The sequence below is a fragment of the Alternaria hordeiaustralica genome (assembly GCF_023758085.1).
Source record: "Alternaria hordeiaustralica strain BMP 2776 chromosome Unknown scaffold_9, whole genome shotgun sequence".
NCBI classification, from domain to species: Eukaryota; Fungi; Ascomycota; class Dothideomycetes; order Pleosporales; family Pleosporaceae; genus Alternaria; species Alternaria hordeiaustralica.
Window position 1 is genome coordinate 832,450 of NW_026056781.1, and position 16,015 is coordinate 848,464.

General features: G+C 53.7%; 6 protein-coding genes across 6 annotated transcripts; 4 read left to right on the forward strand and 2 right to left on the reverse strand.

Moving 5' to 3' along the window:
* Window positions 1-333: 333 nt before the first annotated feature.
* Window positions 334-1,622, forward strand: J4E84_005516 (uncharacterized protein; the record flags this gene model as incomplete). Its single annotated transcript, XM_049388113.1, has 2 exons — window positions 334-418; window positions 472-1,622. The coding sequence occupies 2 exons, from the start codon at window positions 334-336 to the stop codon at window positions 1,620-1,622; spliced, it is 1,236 nt and encodes a 411-aa protein (XP_049244353.1).
* Window positions 1,623-2,130: 508 nt separating this feature from the next.
* J4E84_005517 (uncharacterized protein) lies at window positions 2,131-3,036 on the reverse strand (the record flags this gene model as incomplete). Its single annotated transcript, XM_049388114.1, has 1 exon — window positions 2,131-3,036. The coding sequence occupies one exon, from the start codon at window positions 3,034-3,036 to the stop codon at window positions 2,131-2,133; it is 906 nt and encodes a 301-aa protein (XP_049244354.1).
* Window positions 3,037-4,588: 1,552 nt separating this feature from the next.
* On the forward strand, window positions 4,589-5,436 carry J4E84_005518 (uncharacterized protein; the record flags this gene model as incomplete). The annotated part of the gene is made up of 2 exons (XM_049388115.1): window positions 4,589-5,344; window positions 5,395-5,436. The coding sequence occupies 2 exons, from the start codon at window positions 4,589-4,591 to the stop codon at window positions 5,434-5,436; spliced, it is 798 nt and encodes a 265-aa protein (XP_049244355.1).
* Window positions 5,437-5,905: 469 nt separating this feature from the next.
* Window positions 5,906-7,376, forward strand: J4E84_005519 (uncharacterized protein; the record flags this gene model as incomplete). The annotated part of the gene is made up of 3 exons (XM_049388116.1): window positions 5,906-6,448; window positions 6,515-7,225; window positions 7,287-7,376. The coding sequence occupies 3 exons, from the start codon at window positions 5,906-5,908 to the stop codon at window positions 7,374-7,376; spliced, it is 1,344 nt and encodes a 447-aa protein (XP_049244356.1).
* An 824-nt stretch (window positions 7,377-8,200) lies between these two features.
* J4E84_005520 (uncharacterized protein) lies at window positions 8,201-12,780 on the forward strand (the record flags this gene model as incomplete). The annotated part of the gene is made up of 4 exons (XM_049388117.1): window positions 8,201-8,579; window positions 8,780-9,670; window positions 11,793-12,107; window positions 12,158-12,780. The coding sequence occupies 4 exons, from the start codon at window positions 8,201-8,203 to the stop codon at window positions 12,778-12,780; spliced, it is 2,208 nt and encodes a 735-aa protein (XP_049244357.1).
* Window positions 12,781-14,646: 1,866 nt separating this feature from the next.
* Window positions 14,647-15,647, reverse strand: J4E84_005521 (uncharacterized protein; the record flags this gene model as incomplete). Its single annotated transcript, XM_049388118.1, has 2 exons — window positions 14,647-15,144; window positions 15,201-15,647. 2 exons carry the CDS (start codon window positions 15,645-15,647, stop codon window positions 14,647-14,649), a joined length of 945 nt encoding a protein of 314 aa, XP_049244358.1.
* Window positions 15,648-16,015: the final 368 nt, after the last annotated feature.

A 16,015-nucleotide genomic window follows, 5' to 3' on the forward strand; every position in this document is an offset into this window, starting at 1 on the left:
GTCTCGCATCCTTCTTTCTCCCATCTCTTCTCTTCAGACTTGATCGTGTCCAAGTTCTCTGTCGTTGACTCAGCTTTCTCTATCCACTGTTAGAGTCGTAGTCGAGACATTTGTTGTTGTTCTTGTTTTCGGTCTGCCGCCTTGGACCTAGTCGCGCGCTCCAGCTCAAACGAGATACGATAACCACCCCACCTTTCGCACCTTCCGTCCCAACGACAATCACCTACAACACCACTACCCCGATATCTCAATCGCGTCAATTGATCTTTCGGGCCGATATACCTTCTTCGCATCATTTCAATCGCTATCACAACACCACCGACAGTCTCTACCATGGCCACCTCTACGCGCCAGCCGTTTGCCGAGCTTGGCTCGTCACGTCTCCAGGTACTCCAGAGCGCGAAGAACAGGCAAAATGGTAAATAGCTTCACTCCACGTGCCGTTGCATTCACTAAACGCGTATGCGACAGCTCTTACACCAAGCTTCGCGTCTCCGCAGGGCCTGAAGTCAATTCCTACGCCATCGACGGGTAAGCGCCAGCGCGCACCCGAGATCTTCGAAGATGCCGACTCCGAGAACGTGGACCCGTCCATCTTCAACAGCCCAACCAAGAAGTCCAAGACAGCCAGCCACAGCGATGCAGGATACATCAAGCCGGCCATCTTTACTTCGCCGGTCAAGCCCAGTGCCAGCAGCCTCAACGCGACGCCTTCCGTCCCGTCTGTGCGCAAAGCACTTTCGTCACCCAGCACTGCCAAGTCAACGCCCATCTCCACCAGCCGCGGCTCGCCCAAGAACAAGCGTCTCCATGCTGTTTCAAAGCGTCGCGCATCCAGCTCGCCCTTCCGACGCGTGGACCCTCCATCCTTCACGCAGAGCAGCCCCAGCCTACCCTTCTCCATCGACGCGGCCCTCAGCGGCTCCATCTCGACTTACACGCCCAAGGCCCCTACCGTAGCCGCCACGCCTGTTTCAGCACCCGCCCCGCAGACCCCAATCGTCGATGACAGCATGCCCAAGAGCTGGTTCTTCGAGATCCACGAGGACACGCCCGAGCAGGAAGCCGCAAACCTTATGGAGCACTCCGCATCTGTCCTCGACATTTCATCCGACGATGACGCAAAGACCAAGGCCAGCAACGAAGACCGCGGCAAGGAGAACGTCCCACCACCAGACTTCCTCGCTGCGCAAACTCGCAAGCGCAACCACGCTTCGTCTTTTGACGACGGCTACGAGACTGATATCCTAGCCGATTTGCCTGCCAAGCAGCCTCGCCTGCGCAAGTTCGTCCAAGATGCCATGGATGAGGACCGCAGGCCACTGGGGGACCTTGCACCAAGTGAGTTCTATGCTGAAGGCTGTGACGCTACCTCGTACGTCACTGTCGATGCTGGAATCGAGAAGCCCTCGCGTCTGTCAAACGTATTCGATGCTAGCTGTGTGACACCTGAGAAGAAGAAGAGTGTTGTTGTTGAAGAAGTACCCGCTGTTGTTGAGGAAGAGACAACAACAGTAGCCGAACAGGTAGCTGCTGCTCCTGCCGTTGTTGAAGTACCCGCTGTTGAGGCTGTCGTCGAGACTACGTCACAGACATGCGAGGTACCTGCCGCCGCATCATGAGCCACGCTTACTTGCGCTGCTTCGTTGCTTTTCTTCTCCACAAATTCTTGGATTACCCAATTGGCGTTTGGATCTCCTCAAGGCGTTGTTGCTAGCCTGTCACGATGTCCACTGTTTATGGTCATGTCCACGCTTAGTTACGTATATACGATCGACATGGGGCGTTTTCAGTTGGCTGGTTGTTGTCTTATGATACCTTTACTGCAAGCGCAGGTCTGTCTTGCTTGATTAATATGATTACTTTCACTCTGAACAACCCCTTCTGCTATGACTTTGAACTCTGGTGATCGTGATGACGGTAATCAGGTCTCTGATGGAAATGAAGTCTTGATTATCGGGAACGGAAACGGAACAGATGGATAGTTACTACATAAGAAAGAAGCGGAGAAGTGCCAGGCCGTACAAGGTCGTATATGTGTTATCAGAACGCTCGTCGTAAATCTATCATACGTATCCATAACCCAAATCGCTGCTTCAAAAGGTGTGAACCATTATCAACCGCATGACACTAAGAGCGTAGCATGGTAGGATGAGGAGAAGGCGAGCGCCCCCTCAGCATGGGCGTACTAGGCTTAAGCATGGGGCTCGCCGTAGCGCTCAGAGCGTCCAGACTGAGCTTGCTGATAGCGTCGAGGTTGCCCTGAACATCATCGTCTGTGAGGTCGAGCATCAGACGAAGTTCATTCGCCTTCAACGGCGCTCCCAGCCCCACCATCAACTGTTCCTTGTCCACCGAGCCGGGCACGTCGTAGTAGTACCACCTGTAGTCAATATCTTCCAGCCGATGTGGCTCCGCAGGCGTCGTGAGCCGCGCAGCAACGCGGCGTACGTCCATGCCAAACACACCAGATATAGATGGCTCGGTGCCGATTCCGCCCAAGCTGGCTTCCGCTCTGCCACGGAGGGGTCCGGGGACCTTGGCGTCCTTCTCGATGGGCGTCTCGTTGATGCGGTTCGAGGCGCCTGCGTCGCGCAATTTGGCGCGCTTGAAGGTTGCGTTCTTGAGCTCGGTCAGGCCGAGGACGATGTAGAGTGGCTTGCCCGCTTTGATCTGTTCCGCCATCCAGATGCGTGCCTCGGGGTCGTTGCAGACGGCTTGGAAAGCTCTTGACGATGACTGCGTGGTCCGTTGTATCATCTGCTCGGCCTTGACAGTGAGCAGGTTGGGCTGTCTGTATATCTTTCCGAGATCGAACCTCGCGCCATAGTTGGTCGTGAAGCGGCCTTCGGTGTCGACTGAGTAGAGATCTTTGTAGCGGAGCTGGATGTGGAAGTCGTTCAGATCGTCGACCTCTGCGTGCGCTTTATCGGGGTAGAAGGAGTCGCGTTCGGGGTGTAGGGGCTCTGTAACCAGTTGGCCGACTACGAGGGCGTCGGCGGGGAGGGGCTTCGGGAGGAGTGCATTCTGCACCATTGCTGCGGACTTGCGGGTTGCGGGTAGGTAAGTGTGGAAATGTGTCTGGAACGATGCAGACGAATGTTACGTGTTAGCTATCGACCTTCAGGGGCAATGGCGAAGCATGAGCAAAAGTATGGTGAACCCCATGGCTGCGCATCGCTGCGAATCAGAGGGCTGCATCAGACCCGGTGGCAGGTGCTTGGCTAATCGAGCTAGAAGGTGCTACAAGACTACACGTTCGCGGTTTCGACATTGATATTGGATCAAGCACCGCTTGCCGAGCCAGATACGATATCGTAGGTTTCTATTGAGATGAAATGGGAGGTTCCAAGTTTGGCCGACGAGGTGTGTCACGTGCGTCTGCGGCATCGGAGAAATGAAATTCCCATCAGCCATGCGCGGGACCGATGGAGCATGGCAAACTAAGTCAGCGTACGGCGGATACCGGCAACGTCATGTATATTGACAATAAAGCCCCATTGATTCTGCGTGTTGAGATCGTAGATGGTTGGGAGACGGCTTCCGCACGCGTGGAGCTTCCATGGATGCGCGGTTTTCCTTCGGCCGTGCAACATCAATCACGCTCTAGGCCGGCAGTTCCAAGGTTTCCACGACCGATCGGATCCGCTGGCTACATGTCGATGTACGCAGAGATTCTCGGAGCTGCTACCATGTTCGCCTGCAGCTACATGCAGGGTCTGGCAGAGTCTTCCAACAGGATCGAGCAGACGACCGATGCCTCGATGAAGAAGAAAGAGCTGAGTAACGATTACTGTATCTGCCAGGCTCCCAGTTAGCAATGCACAGCGCCTTGCTTACTAGTAGCCAAGGCCGAGTACAGTAGCACATGTGGGTGTGCATTACATTCAACATGGCATAAGGTGCTCATGTGGCAGCGTGGCGGCTTCGTACCGCACGAGCAGCTTAGACGCGCGGGTTGACACGGCCAAATGTCTTTGTCAAAGCATGAATCGCTGACAGCGCATGTCGTGTATCAATCGTGGGGTTCCACTTTGGGAACATGCAACAGCTCGGCGGCACCTAGGCAAGACACGAGACAAGCGTACCTAAAGTTATTAGGTTGTAGCATTGGAAAAGTCAGCCACGGGATCGGAGAAATCGATGATAACGCGTGGGAGAAAAAGCAATGCGATGGGTTCACGCGCCGAAGCACACGAAGAGGCGGCCCAAGCTCCCGTAGAGCAAGCTAACAGAGGGGCAGGAACGTCACAGCAACCCACCCACCCCCGTCGGTCGCTAGGATCTCAGCGGAATAGTGAAGCCAGACTGTCCACATCTTGGTGCCATTGGCGAATCAAGCTCGGTGGCATGACGTCCAGAAGCTGTTAGAACGAGCCACACGTCACTGTCGACCCAGCGCCCCTCACTAACCGCTAATGCGTGAAGCTGTCCATCAAGTCTTTTCAGCCGCAGAGGAGTACTTGAACCCCTCCGTGCCCCTCCAGATCAGCCTCCATCTTCTTATTCCATCACACTCAAACCCAATCTCTCTTCTATATACCCCAAAACCTTTCTACTCTCTTCACAAACCCTCACAACCGCCACAATGATCAACGTTCCCCAAGCAACCGAGCTCAAGGACCTCTTCAGCCTCAAGGGCAAGGTCGTCATCGTCACTGGTGCCTCCGGCCCTACCGGTATTGGCACAGAGGCTGCCCGAGGATGCGCTGAGTACGGTGCCGACCTCGCCATCACCTACAACTCTCGCGCTGAGGGCGCCGAGAAGAACGCAAAGGAGATGAGCGAGAAGTACGGCGTCAAGGTCAAGGCCTACAAGTGCCAGGTCAACGACTACTCCGCTTGCGAGAAGCTCGTCAACGACGTCATCAAGGACTTCGGCAAGGTCGATGTCTTCATCGCCAACGCCGGAAAGACTGCCGACAACGGTATCCTCGACGCTACCGTTGAGCAGTGGAAGGAGGTCATCGAGACCGACTTGACTGGTACCTTCAACTGCGCCCGTGCCGTCGGTCTCCACTTCCGCGAGCGCAAGACTGGTTCCCTCGTCATCACCTCCTCCATGTCTGGCCACATTGCCAACTTCCCCCAGGAGCAGGCCTCCTACAACGTCGCCAAGGCTGGCTGCATTCACCTCGCCAAGTCTCTTGCCAACGAGTGGAGGGACTTTGCCCGTGTCAACTCCATCTCCCCCGGATACATTGACACTGGTCTCTCCGACTTCGTTCCCCAGGACATCCAGAAGCTGTGGCACTCCATGATCCCCATGGGCCGTGACGCCAAGGCCACCGAGCTCAAGGGTGCCTACGTCTACTTCGCCTCTGACGCCTCATCCTACTGCACTGTAAGTTTACACGTCCAGATTATACCTCTTCAAGTCACTAACAATGTCAGGGTTCCGATCTCCTCATCGACGGTGGTTACTGCGTCAGGTAAACGTATCGTCTTGACGACTTGATACGAGTGGAGGAATATAATAATGAACGACATTATGCCGGAAGACTTGAGTCCGTGTAAATAGCATCGAGACAGTAATAAAGCTTCGCAGGTTTCACTTCAAAGCCATCCCTCATGTTGTCGTGACTTCACCTCGTTTCTCATTCCAGATTGCTCAGATGGTCTTCTGAGTGATTACGAAGAAGACCTTCGAGCTTTGCACGGTATGGTGTAACCGTATTAACTGGCGGAAAGACTTCATGCTCGAGCGCGAAACCCAAGAAGACATTTGAGGGCGGACGCGTTGGGGACGCGCGAATCGGCTACGCACCCCCGCAGTTTAGCACGCGAGTCAGTATGATCGTCGTCTCTCAGCCGCGGCATCTCAACTCCACTACCAAGTAGTCCAATACCTAAGTATGCTTCTCACTCCAACGGAAATGTCTTGTAATACCACCAAGCAGACACGATGGCGAACCCCAAGCCGCGCGCCGATACGCCTCTTCCCTCCGTAATGCAACCTCAGAAGAAAGAGACCTTCGGCAACCTCGCCCCATGGAGCGAGCCTTCGTGGTACTCCGCCCTCGCCTCCCCCTACTACAACGAGTCGCACAAGAAACTACGCAATGCGCTTCGCACATACATCGATACAAACATAAAGCCGTACATGCTCGAGTGGGAGGAAGCTGGCGAGGCTCCAGCCCAGGAACGGCACAAATGGGCGCAGACTGGTTACGCATTCGCGGACGTGCCAGAACCGTACCGCCCACGCAATGTTCCAGGACCCGCGGGCATACTGGTTGGCGACTTGGACTTGTTCCATCTGTTGATCATGACGGATGAGAATAGTAGGATAGAGGGTGGTGTAGGTGTCGCTCTGGGCGGTGGCAGCGTGATTGGTGCTCCGCCGATTGTACATCATGGAACTGAGGAGCAGAAGAAGAAGTGGTTGCCAGGGTTGTTTACTTGGGAGACTAGTTTCTGTCTAGGCATTACTGAGCCGGGTGGTGGTGTACGTATACCGTCTCCCCAACACGTCTACATTTCTGGTTGAGAGAATGCTAACTGAAGTGTGTAGTCCGACGTCGCGAACCTCCAGACTACGGCAACCAAGACCGAAGACGGAAAATACTACGTTGTGAACGGGTACAAGAAATGGATTACTGGCATGCCATGGGCTACACACATGACGACTGCCGTTCGCACTGGAGGACCTGGCGCCACTGGCATCTCCGTCCTTGTCATTCCCACCGACTCATCCGGACTAACACATCGCCGTATTCCCAACTCAGGGCAAAAGGGTGGAGGCGCAAGCTTCGTGGAGATGGACGATGTCCGCGTCCCTGTATCCAATCTCATCGGCAAAGAGAACGAAGGCTTTCGAATTGTGATGACCAACTTCAACAAAGAACGCTACATCATGAGCATAGGCTGCAACAGAAAAGCGCGAACCTGTCTGAGCGAATCTTTCCACTACGCACATAAGCGACACACATTCGGCAAGCCCCTCATCGCCAACCAGATCATTGCGCATAAACTCGCTACCATTGGCCGGTATGTAGAGAGCCACTGGGCATGGCTCGAACAACTCGCATACCATATCCAGCAATCTCCGCTCGGCTGGCAGGATCCGGAGATTGCGGGCCAAATTGCCCTGTGCAAGGTGCACGGTGGTCGTATACTTGAAATGGCGAACCGCGAGGCGCAGCAGATCTTCGGTGGTGCTGGGTATCAGAAGGGTGGGCCTGGTGCTATTGTTGAGCAGATTAGTCGGGATCTGAGGATGATGGTATGTTTGATTCCTTGAAATGTGAAGCCCAGGATAGTATGCTGATGCTAACGTGTGCTAGGTTGTGGGTGGCGGCAGTGAGGAAATCATTGCTGATTTGGCGGTCAGGCAGGAGACGGCGCTTTCGAAGAAGCGGGGATGGAAGTTGTAAGTTGATATGAATGGCCCTATAGTACTGGACTACATCGTGCTGGAGTCCTGAAAATACTACGATGCTATGTTCAATCTACTGGTTTTCTGACGAATGCGTTAATCGGGTCTCGCGGGCAACCGTAAAGGTTGCTCGAACTCACTAATTATCCCCTGCGGATACACATGACAGTGCAGGTGCAATAATCGGGAGCATCTATAAACTGAGGACGTTCTGAATTGTCCAGCCCTGGAGGTGCTTTTGGACGATCGAAGGATCACTCGCGCTACGCTGTTAGCCGAAGCGCTAACCCAGTTTCACTCATCGAGGCCTTCCAAGTCGCGTCACCCCGGCCTTCGCGTCTCCCTGCTCCCTACAATCTGTCGTCTCGTTACCCACACTACCACGTCCAAGTTACCGTTGGTTGTTACTTGATTCCAACATATTTAACCCGATAGACAGAGTTGGTTCAGGCCTATCCAGCGTCTCCATACCAACACAACCTATCCCTTCACCACAAATACGTCTGAAGGCGCCTCTACTCCAATCGAAGTTACAACCCCTTTGAACGTGCGCGTAATCAACCTCTAGCGCAAGAGCTGGGAAGGCGCTGCGAAACAGCCGGCATGTACGGTACGTTTGTGTACACGCCTAAATTTAATCCTCCCGCTCATCGTCCCTCCTAAGCATTTGGAGAGCGAACTAGTGGCCCGAGCGACAGTAGTGGAAGAAAACGTGAAAGAGAAGACTATCAGTCAGATACGCCAGAAAGAGACTCGCAGGCCAATCCACCAAAGCAGCGCATACTCGAGCCGAATCCTGTGGCGGCTTCTGCACCACCGGACATGAACTCGGCGGCCATTTCTTTCGAATCGAAGATTGCCCTGGCCTTGGGTGGTTCGAGTTGGCAGCAACTGCAGGGTGACAGTGCTGTGGAGCCCACCATTGCGGCCGAAGATGGCGTTGACTCCGATTCGGACGGTGGGGATGCCATTCTGGAAATTCCTGAAGAAGAAGTGATCGATCCAGTCGTACTTGAGAAACGCAGGAGAAAAATGGCGCGCTTCAACAGCACTATTGCAAGAGATGCAGGACATGTTGTAGAGACAATCGAAAAGACCGCACTCATCCCGGTACCAGAGCCAGTAACATGGGACGAGGAACCGGAGCTGTTGTGTTGCTACAACTGGCAGGCTGCGGAAGACGGTACCAATACGATATTTGGTGAGTATACCATGACCTCCAGCCAGGCGTTTGCCAGCACCTCATACAAGGGAAAAACTGAACACCCAGGAGCCTACATCGCCGTTAGACCACCCGCTTCGCAAGCTTTTATCTTGATGTAGGCTCTAGGGTGTTCGGTTTTTCCCTTGAACGGGGTGCCAGTTAAAATTTCGAGTATTGTTAGACTCACATCTATCTAGTTCCCGGCGAGCCAGCAAAATGGCAACCGCCAAGCCTGCCGCACACTGTCGAAAGGGATAGTGGCTGGGACTCCAACGATTACAACTACGCTCGCCAACCGAAAAATCCGTACCTGCCGATGTTCAATGCCCTCCGGGTTATGTCACCAAACACCACTTTCCACAACGTCGACGTTCTCGCAGATCGCAACAATCTCCGTGTGTTATTGGAATTTGCTCAGGGCAAGAATAACGCACCTCTCCGCCTCAATCTGTATCTAGTCTTCAACACACTCGTCATCGTGCGCAGGGAGTCACGGTGGTGGAAACGCTCAGACGGGAAGAGTTACGGGTTCAACTTCGAGCGAGCCTTCACCAAGAAAACTGAAGACATGGAGGATGCGACGAGTCACTATCGGGCTATACGATATGCAATGGGTCCTCTCAACGTCGTTTGTCGCTTCGAAGCAGATGCATACGACGACGGCATCATTCCCGACGATCTCACACAGACCGAAGCAGCAGCGGTGAGCGGAAGCTCACACGTGAACCCTCCAAGGTTCAATTACAATGCGCCAATTCGGGTCCTGCAAAAAGGCCATATCGTACCAACAGCCCAGATACTAGAGCTCAAAACTCAGGCTTATAGCCCATTGGCATCAGGGTTGGTCGCATGTCAAGATCAGCTCTGGTTCGGTCGTACATCGTTGCTTTACACCGCTCCCTACGAGAAAGGTACCGGTGTTGTATCGAGGATCAAGGAGGAAGTCGCAACTGTAAGGGTGAAGACATGGGAGCAGAACCAGCAGGAACCGTTGAGGAAACTCGCTGCTCTGCTTATACGCCTGAGAGATGTGCTGAAGCGAGAGAATCGGCCGAATCGAGCTTTGATTCTTGTGAGGGAAGAGAAAGGTGGGCCAATCGTATTGCGTACGATGGAAGAACGAAGTTGGGCTGTGGACAGAGAAACACGTGAAACATTCTGGCCGCTCCCTACTCATGGCAATCGAGGAAGGGGTGGTGGAAGGGGCAGGGGTGCTTACAACAGCGGACCTCGCGGTCGTGGGAATTTCGCGCCAGCTCAAGGCCGAGGAGACTTTGCAGCTCCGCGCGGACGTGGCTACTTCACACCCGGTCAGGGTCGAGAGTCTGACTTTGCACCTTCTCGCGGACGGGGCCAATTCGTACCTGGTCATGGTCGAGGAGACTTTACACCTTCGCGCGGGCGCGGGCAGTTCACGTCTGGCCAGAGTCGAGGGGGTGATTCTGCGAACTCACGTGGTCGCGGGTATTACGCCCCAGCTCAAGGTCGTGGCCAGCATCACTATCAGCGAGGTAGCGGGCAGTAGATTCCCAGCTCCTCAAATGTATCGAGAGCGGATATAGTCGTTTGGGATGACCAAGTCCAGTACACGACCACGTCAACCTAGGGAAAACCTGGACAGGTCTGGAGCCTACATCGACGTTAGGCCACCTAATTTGCAGGGTTTCTTCTTGATGTAGCCTCTAGGGTGTTCAGTCTTTCCCTTGTATGAGGTGCGACCATTGGTGACCCGTCAAACCAAAAACAAGCCAGAAATCAACCAATATCAAAATCTGTACATGAAATCTGCTGGCTTGCAGTCGCGCTAGCAGGTGAACAGGTAACCTTTGTTTCACAATAGAGGTAGCAATTATTGCGATATGGTACCTGATATCTCAACAAAGCTAGCTAGATAGAGTTCCGGGGCTCGCGTCCGAACCAAGACGGCGTACACGTAGTTTACCGAGGTCCAGGAACATCTTGACAGGACCACTGGAGTTCAATATTTGCAGCTTCAGAAGGGCTCTTGCGCAGGAGCTCCTCGTGACCGTCTGGACGGCTTCAGTTAATATTGGTCGAGCTTGCTCTGAGCCTACACATAGAGAGGAAGCAGAGACAAGAGAGAGAGCAGCAGCAGAGGTTGATCAGATCTAGTCTACTACGTAGTACGTTCAAGAGCGAGGCCGCTAAGACGCTTATCGTGTAGACTGCAACTCTATGCAGGTCCAGTCTAGTTCCCAGCCCCCTCAGGCTATCGAGATGTTCTGAACGACGGTGACGTTGGTGGAAATTCAGATCAAGCCTAGATGAGTGTGATAGTTTGATCGACATGCTCTTACCATGGTGCCGTTTGTGTGACGTAGTCTGCTCGATGAACGAGGTGACGTTGGATCTTGGTGAGCTACTGTGATGTCGCCGAATAGTCAAAATTCGGTCGCGATACGATTGAAGCCCGAGTATGATGTAGACGAAGACTTGAGTCATGGGATCTAGTCCGCATGTGGTATCGAAGTTCACCGCTTCCCGTGACCGTGGGCAAGGTCAGGATAGCAGGACTGAGGTAACGAGATCAGTCAGCAGGTATAGCGATTGGGCAGTGCAGCGTCCCCTGACGTCTATACGGGCGTGTGATAGATCAGCATAAGGCAGCACCACCCTCTGCACACCACGTAGCAATACCCCATGGTCGAAATCTCCGGAAGACCCTGATCTTCAGTTTATCCCACGCTTCATTGCGGGGGAACGGCCCTTCTCTTCAGGCGCACAACCTGGCCAGTTGAGCATCGCGGACGGCAATGGCTTGCAGAAGTGGGCCCGTCTAGACGTGCTGCCCATGCACGATGATCACAGCCTACATACACAGCCCACTTGAGCTCTGCCACGCCGTCGCGAAGCTTCGAATGCGTCGGCAGCCCCGCAAATTTTCCACTCTTGCACTACGAGCTGAGGCAATAGGGCATATGACGACATGGTGTCTTGTGAGACTGGGCTGAGGTGCGTCGTAGCCGAGAGCCGCGCCTTAAGTGTCAGATGTTCGCCGCCGACTATTAGACCACGCTACCTTGACACCTACACTCAACAACCACTACCTGCACCTTGACCGCTACAACAAGCAAACAATATGGGTCGTCGCGATAGAGACAGACATTCCTCACCGGATCAGCCGCCCCCGCCGCCATCACGTAAGAAGTCCGGCATGCATTGAATTGGCACAGCGCTGACAGGAAGCAGATCCGGGCACGTACCGCTTTGACAGCTACGAGAACGGCAAGCCAAAATGGGCGCCTGGCAAAGACGACAAGAGAGACTACCGCGACTATCGCGATAGCCGAAGAGGCGATCACCGCCGTTCTCGCAAGGAGAGGCCTGTCGACGATGCGCCGCCGCCGCCATATCCCAACAACCCTCCACCGCCCCCGCATGGCGCCTATCCTCCACCGCCTCCACCAGGCCACGAAGGTTATCCTCCGCCGCCTCCCCCTCCGCCGCCAGGAATGGAGGGCATGCCACCTCCACCACCTGAATCTATGCCACCACCACCTAGAGGTATGCCATCCTGTCAGCGCTCTTCGCAATTCCAGCTAACCCAGCAGCAGAAGAACGCGACCCTCGTGGAGCCCGACCACGTCGCCATCGCAGGCAACCGTCCTACTCGTCCGACTCTGACTCTGACTCTCCACCACCCCAACCTCGACGCAAGCATCGCGAGGAGCGCCGCGACGACCGCCCCCGCCGACCCAGGCACGAGGATACCTACGACTCATACGACGAACACTACCCCCCTCGCAGGCCCAAAGACGATGGGCGCCGTGACCGCGACGGCTACAAGTCCGAAGGCTACAAGTCCGACCGCCGCCGCAAAGAGAAGGACCCCTACTACGATGACCGCGACCGCCGTGACAAGCCCCGTGACGATCGCAGACGCCGCGACGACGGCTACGATAACAAATACGACGATATGTTCAACAGCAAGCCGCGTCGCGACTCTCGCTATGACGATGGAGGTCGCGACAGGCGCAGTCGATACGACGACGATGATCGCTACGACGACCGCCGCAGGAGTGGTAGAGGTGGAGGCGGCAAGCCGGGAAAGCCTGGACAGCCGGAGTGGCAGAGGCAGGCCATGGGCATGTTCAAGGACTACGCCCTACCTATCATCAAGAAAGAGGGCGCTAAATATGTGCAGAAGCAGATGGCCGGTGGCTTTGGAAGGCGCTGATAGACACTGGATACGATACGACATGATATGATAACGTTGGGACGGGATTGCATGGTGTAATGGCTTGATCTTGGTATTTCAGCGTCATGTACGGCGAGTTCTCTTGGATCATGAGGGTTTGCTACTTTGGCGTTAAGGGGCTGTACTCAACTTGATACCAATCTATACACAATCTACTTTTTCTTTTGAGATATCACCCTATGGGTCCTTCACTTAGAAACAGTCGACTTTAACAGTTTTTCATTGTGCATGCGAGTAACGAACGGCTGGCCAGTCTACAGACCCTGAGTACAATTGAGAGTACGGCCAAGATTACCCCCATCCAACAACGAAGCCAGGGTCTTTCCCCGTATTTGCCGCCTGAACACAGCTCCAAGTACCAAGGGTAACAGTTTAAGCGCAGTAGGCGATGAGGCAATTGATAGCGCAGGCAAAGCCCGGGGCGAGCCCACTGCAGGCTCCAGTACAGGTCTGGTATGCATCGAGGTCGGCGCAAGCATCAGCCTGAGCATCTGATTTAGAAAAGAGTGGTTAGCAAGAGCTTCTGTGGACGTGGTAGTTCATGTGAAAAGAGCATACCGAGAGCTGCTCCAGTCTGCTCCAAAGAGGTTGCAGGAAGAGCGGTGGCCGTGATGGCGAGGGCGGCATAGACGGCAGCGAAACGCATGGTGATGGTTAAGTGGAGGACTGGTAGTGTGTGAGAAAAGTGGTTTCTTGGTTTGGATATTGGAGTTGAAGAGTAGAGTAGAGTCGAGCTGATGAAGAATACTCCCAAGCCGACAAACGACGTCTTTATATACACTTCCCCCCTGCTCTACCAAACACCTTCCCTCGAACATCGAGCGAGCATCTATATCCAAATCGAGCATGTCCGCCCGGGAACAACGGCTAAGCAACGGATCGAAATCTGGGGGCGGGTAAGGCGTCCCGTAAGCCCCATAGGATTCTGAACACAACCACCACACACGACGATCAGGCACATCTTGGGTTGACAGTTCCACTTTATGTCTCATCGTAGCGCGAGTACCGCTTCTTCGATGAGCGTGTACCTCGTATCAACCCGCCGGCTTAGTATGATTACCCCAGTTCCCCCCGCAGTGTGATGGGTACAGTGGACGGAAGCAATTTCTCCATGGATAATTGTCTTAGACCTTCTTGCTGGCCTTACGCCTGAATTGTTCAATTGGTAGTAGCTCTTACCTTTCTGACGTCGTGGATGCCACGCCGGATAGGCCCGCAGTGAAGCTTTCTACCTGAATCAAGCTTTAAGCGCCGAGGATCGTGCCTTTCTTTCCGAGACATTGGCGTTGAGGGACATGAAGAGATGGTGTGGTGATATCGATATGACGTTTCTTCCTGTCTGAAAGCATTCAAGCTTCAAGTAGATCTGATGGCGTGCTGTAAACCGTACCATATCACGTACCCAGCTTCAGCTAGCCCTTGCATCCAGCAACACACGAGCCCTGTCTTCAGTCTTTCATTGGACGGCCAATACGAGGTGACTTGTTGACTACGGCTCTGCGATCTCCTTGTCTTGCGTAGTGAAGCAAATCGACCGGTGGAAGCGTTGTCCAACAAGATAGACATGACATTGTACAAGCCAGCCAGCCAACCAAGGTGATGGGATGACAGCCGAGTTTGTTATCAATGAACAGGGAGTGTACCGTCTTCATGATCATCAATAAGAACTTCCCGAGTAGTGACTCTATTAGGCAGCGGCGCAGACGCAGGAGGCCTCACGGCAAGGCCGATTGGAGTTTGCTGGTACAAGAGTAGCGAGAGACATTGGGAGGGCGAAGTATAGGCGGCACTCGCTAATATGGAGTAATGATTGCATTAGTCTTACAACAGCGGCCAGACTAAGTCTCATTCACGTCCCCTTCTTTTAGCTGCGTCGACTGGCTGTCCAATGGCGAACTCGGGAGTATCTGGCAGAATGAGTTGTAGCCCGTCTTTGTCCTTGATCTGGTCTGTCAAGACGTCGTCATCCGAGAATGATTGATCGACCTCAGCAAGGATTTCTCTTAGAGTCGGTCTGAGATTATGATCGAAGTTCAAGCACCTCCGCACCAACTCTTTGACTTCTCGCCCGTACTTCCCAGCTGTATATTGTGCAGTGCTCTTCTCTGCGAGTACACTTTTGTCATCATTGGGACGGACGTTGTGCTCATGTCTAAGGGCTAACGGGATTTTGTGCTGGTCATCTTTTTTCGTGCTGCGCGAAGGTTTTGTGTCGCAACGAATCGGACCAAATACATCAACTTGCTTATTACATAAGAGCCTCCATGCGATGTGACCGATGCCCCAAACATCAGTTCTTTCACCCAACTCGAGATAGTACGGTTCCTCTTGTTGGTGCATTTCCTAGGAGCGATTAGCTGTCGTAGCGATTGACGTTTCGGAGAAAGAAAGGTACTTACAGGAGGATATCGCGTGTCAGTTTCGTGGATGACATAGTCGTCAGGATTGTCGGTAATCGGACAGTTGCCACGATCCGGACTGAAGAAGGAAATACCAAAGTCTGCGAGAACAGGCATCACGGGAGGCTCTCTAGCCCTCCAATCGTCAGCGTCGGCACGGTTGAGTCTAGCACTCTTGGAGGAGCCCGCTTTTGACTTTCCTTTGGCTTCCGGAATCTGTGGAGTATAAACATTCAAAAGTATGTTTGGTAACTGCAAATCCAAGTGGGTGATGGGTCTCCAGCCATCAACCGTAGTGCCATCGATGGTGCCTTCGCGAAGCACCAGACAAGCAGTCGCGAGCGCTTTGATGGTATACCAGACGAACCCCTCTGGTACGAATATGTCCTCGTCGGTGGGTTTCCCGTCCTTCCAGCTTTTAGCATGAAATGTCATTGCCGCGTTCATGTCGCCACCCGAATGGTAATCTAGATACAATCTGTATCTTCTATGTTCCATCCATAGTCGGTGTGCGCGGCAACGGATAATATGACGACACATGGCTGGTTCCACGACACGACGTTCTTCGAGAAGCTGGTGGATACGTATTTCTTGTGGCAATCGGTCCCGCCAGTTCTTGGGATCGCGCCATCGGCTTGGTGTGAAGGCTTTGGCTTCTTTGATCACCATTCTCTGGTGTTGATGTTAGCTTATCGCTGAGGAAAGGGCACTGATCGTGTCTGTGACTAGATACATACGTCACGAATATTGTTTGCTGCATCGGCTTCAGCCCACAAACCGGCTGCGCCATAGCTACCAGATCCTAATAGCTTGAT